At 50.7% G+C, this 4,282-nt stretch overlaps 1 protein-coding gene across 1 annotated transcript; it reads left to right on the top strand.

Annotated features, from left to right (window-relative positions):
* Positions 1-900: 900 nt before the first annotated feature.
* LOC122932040 (ubiquinol-cytochrome-c reductase complex assembly factor 3-like) lies at positions 901-2,976 on the top strand. Its single transcript, XM_044286202.1, has 2 exons — positions 901-1,114; positions 2,439-2,976. Exons 1-2 carry the CDS (start codon positions 995-997, stop codon positions 2,568-2,570), a joined length of 252 nt encoding a protein of 83 aa, XP_044142137.1. The 5' UTR covers positions 901-994; the 3' UTR covers positions 2,571-2,976.
* Positions 2,977-4,282: the final 1,306 nt, after the last annotated feature.

The following is a 4,282-nucleotide window of genomic DNA, read 5'->3' as shown; positions in this document are numbered from 1 at the left end:
TCCAAGCGATTTTATAATATAGGAGTAACCCTCTAACCTACAGAGAACGTAAATAATTGGAAAGGATTGTTACTTTCAGGATTTACTCCCTTGCCGTTCATGCACAGCATCTCCCTCCTAAATCACATGCAGGCCTCATGGATCCAGCAGGACAAGGCATTCTTAATGTCTGGCCATATTTACTGTTTTTTCACTTCCTCTGAAGGGGTTACCTATCTGGTGTGACCACCTTGAGGGGGCACATATCAGGGCAGAACTACTGTGAAGAGGGCCGAATGTGACATAGCTACAGTGAGGGGCACAATATGAGCATTACTACTATGAAGAGGGCACTTCTGGGCAGGGGCGTAGCTATAGGGGGTGCAGAGGTAGCAGTCGCTACCGGGCCCAGGAGCCTCAGGGGGCCCAAATACCCTTGTGCCACATAAGACACCGGTATTATAGAAAGTGCATACTGGTCAATTTACACCTCTGGCTAGAGGGAAGGGGTTAGGTTAAGAATTTGGCATGAGGGGGTGGCCTTTCAATGTTTGCCTCAGGCAGCAGGAAGGATATGTGATCCCCTGCCCCTTGCCAACAAGCACTGAGGGACAGGGGCCCAAGCCACAAAGGGGGAATAATTACTATATGGGGGCATTAAGAAGAGTGGGTATAATTGTTTTGGGCGGCGTTAGAGGCGTGGCCTAGCACCACACATAATGTCCTTCTTTCTTTCTGTTTTACAGCAGCAGTGGACAGGTCTGGCCAAACCTCCCAGGAGCCCATACACTCAGGGTATTATCCCAGCAGACGCCACTGTCTTTTATCAGATTCCCCACACCCGCCCCTCCCCCTTAAGACGCATCGACGATTCTCCACGCGCCTCATACACTTGTCCCTCCCTATCCGGTCAGGTGATGTGTTAAGCCCCGCCTTCTCCGCGCTGCTGCACCAATGGAGTGAGCGCGGCCTGGTTCCATAACAAGCTGTGTCTGTCCCACCGTCCTTGCCTGTCATGTCGGCTGCGTACCGGATAGTGGTGGGCTCTCTGGCGATCGCTGGCTGGACGGGGCTCGGCTGCCTACTGTGGGCGTTTATCGCACCGAAGCAGGACCAGTTGTTAGACATGCGGACGGTAAGGGCCCCTCACAGATCCCCTGTGGCATATACCCTGCCTGTTACTGCAGGCATGGCACCCTGCTAATAGCAATAAGGGGTTTATTGTATCTCTGCCCTAACCATATTTAACCCATGCTTTCCAGAAGTCCTTTTTGCCAGTGCTGTGTAGGTGATGTCACCGCGGACATGACATCACAGCTGTAGGATTAGACCGCAGTGCATGTGCGTCCGTCACCATCCTTGTATTTCCAGGGATCCCTTTTTGTCGGGTGTACCCCAATCACTTGGGGAGACCTCCGGTCTTTTATTTTCCTTTTATTCTGCCAGTCTTTGTCAGAACTGAAAAATACTAGTAAAACATGTACCCGACTTAAGGGGCCGTGCAGCGGTATTGATGACCTATCCTGAGATTAGGTCAACATCAGATCCGTGAGGGTCTGACTTCCGGCCCCTCCACCACTCAGCTGGTTAAAGGGGGTTGAGCTTCTACAAGGGAGATGGTGCGCAATGAAAGGGGTTATCCAACACCTAAAATGCCAGGGCCCTTCATACAGCTCTCAGCCAATAGCAGGCTGTGATGGGGACGAGCCTCCCCAGTGTCACCCGCGATGCTACTAGGGAGGCTCGTTCCCATTGCGGCCTACTATTGGCTGCACCCGATGTCCATCTCCGAACACCCCCGCTCCCACATTTGGATGGTTTTTATCCGTTCAACGCGGAGATGCAGTGGCAGTCGTGCGGGCATCGGGTGCCAGGGAGCGAGGTAAGTATAACCTGTATGAGTGGCCCAGGCCTTTACACTTTGAGGGATGCAGCACGAGCACTGTGACCCCTTCGAACAGCTGATTGTTGGGGGTGCTGGGAGTCAGACCCTTGTCGATCTGATGTAGGTCATCAATACCACTGCACAACCCCTTTAGCAGGATGTTGCCATTTGGACGTTTTAGGTATCCGTAGCCCATAAATATCTGAGAAGTGCAGGTCGCCAAAAAATGGACTAATTTTGGGATGCCAGCAGTCCCCATTCCCAAGACCGGTGCCTTTGTGGTGTATGTCTAAATATCCAGATGGGAATACCTCTAACAATAAAGACCTAAGGAATTTGGGACAGTGCTACCGGAATGTTAACACTCGGATAGTCGCAGTGCAATAATGGAGGCAACGCCCGTTCCTTCTGTTGCTGCTTGTTTACACACTGCAGTGGTGATGTGCTGGTACACGCCACCCGCTGTCCTCAGTAGACCGCTGATGACCGTGATTGGCTGCAGTGGGCACGACTGTATACCAGCCTTTGAAATAAATCTTAATTTTTACTCCCTTTCTTGTTGTCCATGTTACAGAAAGAAATTAGGGAAAACCCGGTTAGGATGGCAGAGCTGCGGAGTCAGAACGAGATGGTGCTCAAAGTCCTGAAAGAGGCTGCAGAGACCCATGTGAACATCACCAGTAATCCGCGATGGAACTCAAGATGATGCCGTCCACCAGTGCTCCGGTTGTCCATGGTGAACGCTGGGCTCACTACTCCTGCTGTTTTCAATTTGCCTGTCGGGATGTAAGGAAACCTACTGTATTTGAACCCCAAGGGAGACTTTTCCTTAATGGCTTCTGAAACCCAGGCCAATATAATGGTCTGCAGAGGAAATCTCAATACTGTACTGCCCTATTCTAGAGACGGAAGCATGAAAAAGCCAGTCTATGAAATTCCTATAAAGGGTTCCACGAATGCCCCATGCTGAGCTCTCTCCAGAACAAGAGAACAGCATGCAATCCCCTACGAAAGGTGGAAGCTCGTGCCACCCACTATTTTAACCCTTAATGAACTTTTTGATTGTTTTTGGCATTGGATGTACTATAGTATAATATATAGAGATGAACGAATTGCTTCGCATGAATCTAATTTGTTTAAAAAAAATCTGCCTCCTTCAGCAGTGAGAGGCTGGCCCTGCTGCTCAGGAGGCTTTTTTTCCGCTCCCCCTTGACTGACAGGTCCTGGTAGCAGGAGCAGAGCCTCTGTGCTTGAGCTGCTAGTCGGAGCCATCGGCAGGCCAGGAAAGATAGGGGTGAAGGGGGTTGTGTCTTGAGCAGCAGGGTCAACCTCTTTTTGCTTAAAGGGGTTGTCCGGGACCAAATGTTTTTCAAAAAAAAAAAAAAACGTTTACTCACAATGTACATCTAAGTAAAGGCCTCCATACATTTTCAGCTATTTTTGCCACTTCTATGTGGCTCCAACGGTCCCCCACTCATGGTTTATATATCTGTTTATCTTTACCTGACTTCCGGCTGCACTGCCCTGTGGGTCCTGGGGCAGCACAGCATCAGGTGGTTACAGCTGTCTCTCTGCTCCGCTGTAACTCCGCCCCCTCATCAATATTCACCTCAATTCATATTGAAGCTCACCAGACTGGAGGGGCAGGGCTGAGCGGGTTGAGGGGCGGGGCTTAGCGGGATGTCGGGCAGCCGTTGTAACTCCGCCCCCTCATCAATATTCACCTCAATTCATTCTGAAGCTCACTGGACTGGAGGGGCGGGGCTGAGTGGGTTGTCAAGAGGCGGGGCTAAGCTGGTTAAGGGGCGGGGCTAAGCAGAATGTCAGCCAGCCGCTGTAACTCTGCCCCTCATCAATATTCACCTCGATTAATTTGCTGCCAGTGACGTCACCGGGCTCCCTGAGCAGCGGAAGAGGAAGCTTTTCTTGCCTGCAAGGGACCCGGTACGTCACTGAGGAGAAGAAACCAGTAACTTCCGGCCATGAATTTCAAAGATGAAAACGGGGCTGCAGAAATCTGTGCCAAAGGTACTACCTGCTTGTGTGTAATGTGTATGCCACACTTGTACTATTAGAGTAATGTCCCCAATCCCGGACAACCCCTTTAAGAGTTTTCCTGGATTTTTATATTGATGGTCTATTGTTAGGATAGGTCATCAATATAAGATTGATGGGGGCTGACTCCCGACACCCTTCCGATCAGCTGTTTGAGGAAGTGGCAGCACTTACTGGAGCTCTGAGCTCTGAGTGCTGTGGGCTCCTCACAGTTTACCATGCACAGCGCCGTCCATCGGATGGGACTGAGCCCTGCCTTCCTAGGCCATGCGACTGATGAACAGGATATCACATGACCTAGGAATAGGCCTAAAAGCTCACAGAGCGCCACAGCTGCTATATAAGGGCTTATGCACACAACCA

This window comes from Bufo gargarizans, chromosome 3, assembly GCF_014858855.1.
Source record: "Bufo gargarizans isolate SCDJY-AF-19 chromosome 3, ASM1485885v1, whole genome shotgun sequence".
NCBI classification, from domain to species: Eukaryota; Metazoa; Chordata; class Amphibia; order Anura; family Bufonidae; genus Bufo; species Bufo gargarizans.
The sequence above is the reverse complement of the archived record's forward strand: the minus strand, read 5'-3'. Positions and strand labels throughout refer to the sequence as shown.

What these genes read in the sequence shown, in the direction of transcription:
- LOC122932040 (XM_044286202.1), top strand. Translation starts at nt 995, where the DNA reads ATGTCGGCTGCGTACCGGATAGTGGTGGGCTCTCTGGCGATCGCTGGC. An exon ending in AGTTGTTAGACATGCGGACG is followed by an intron (nt 1,115 to 2,438) that starts GTAAGGGCCCCT and finishes TCCATGTTACAG; the next exon opens with AAAGAAATTAGGGAAAACCC.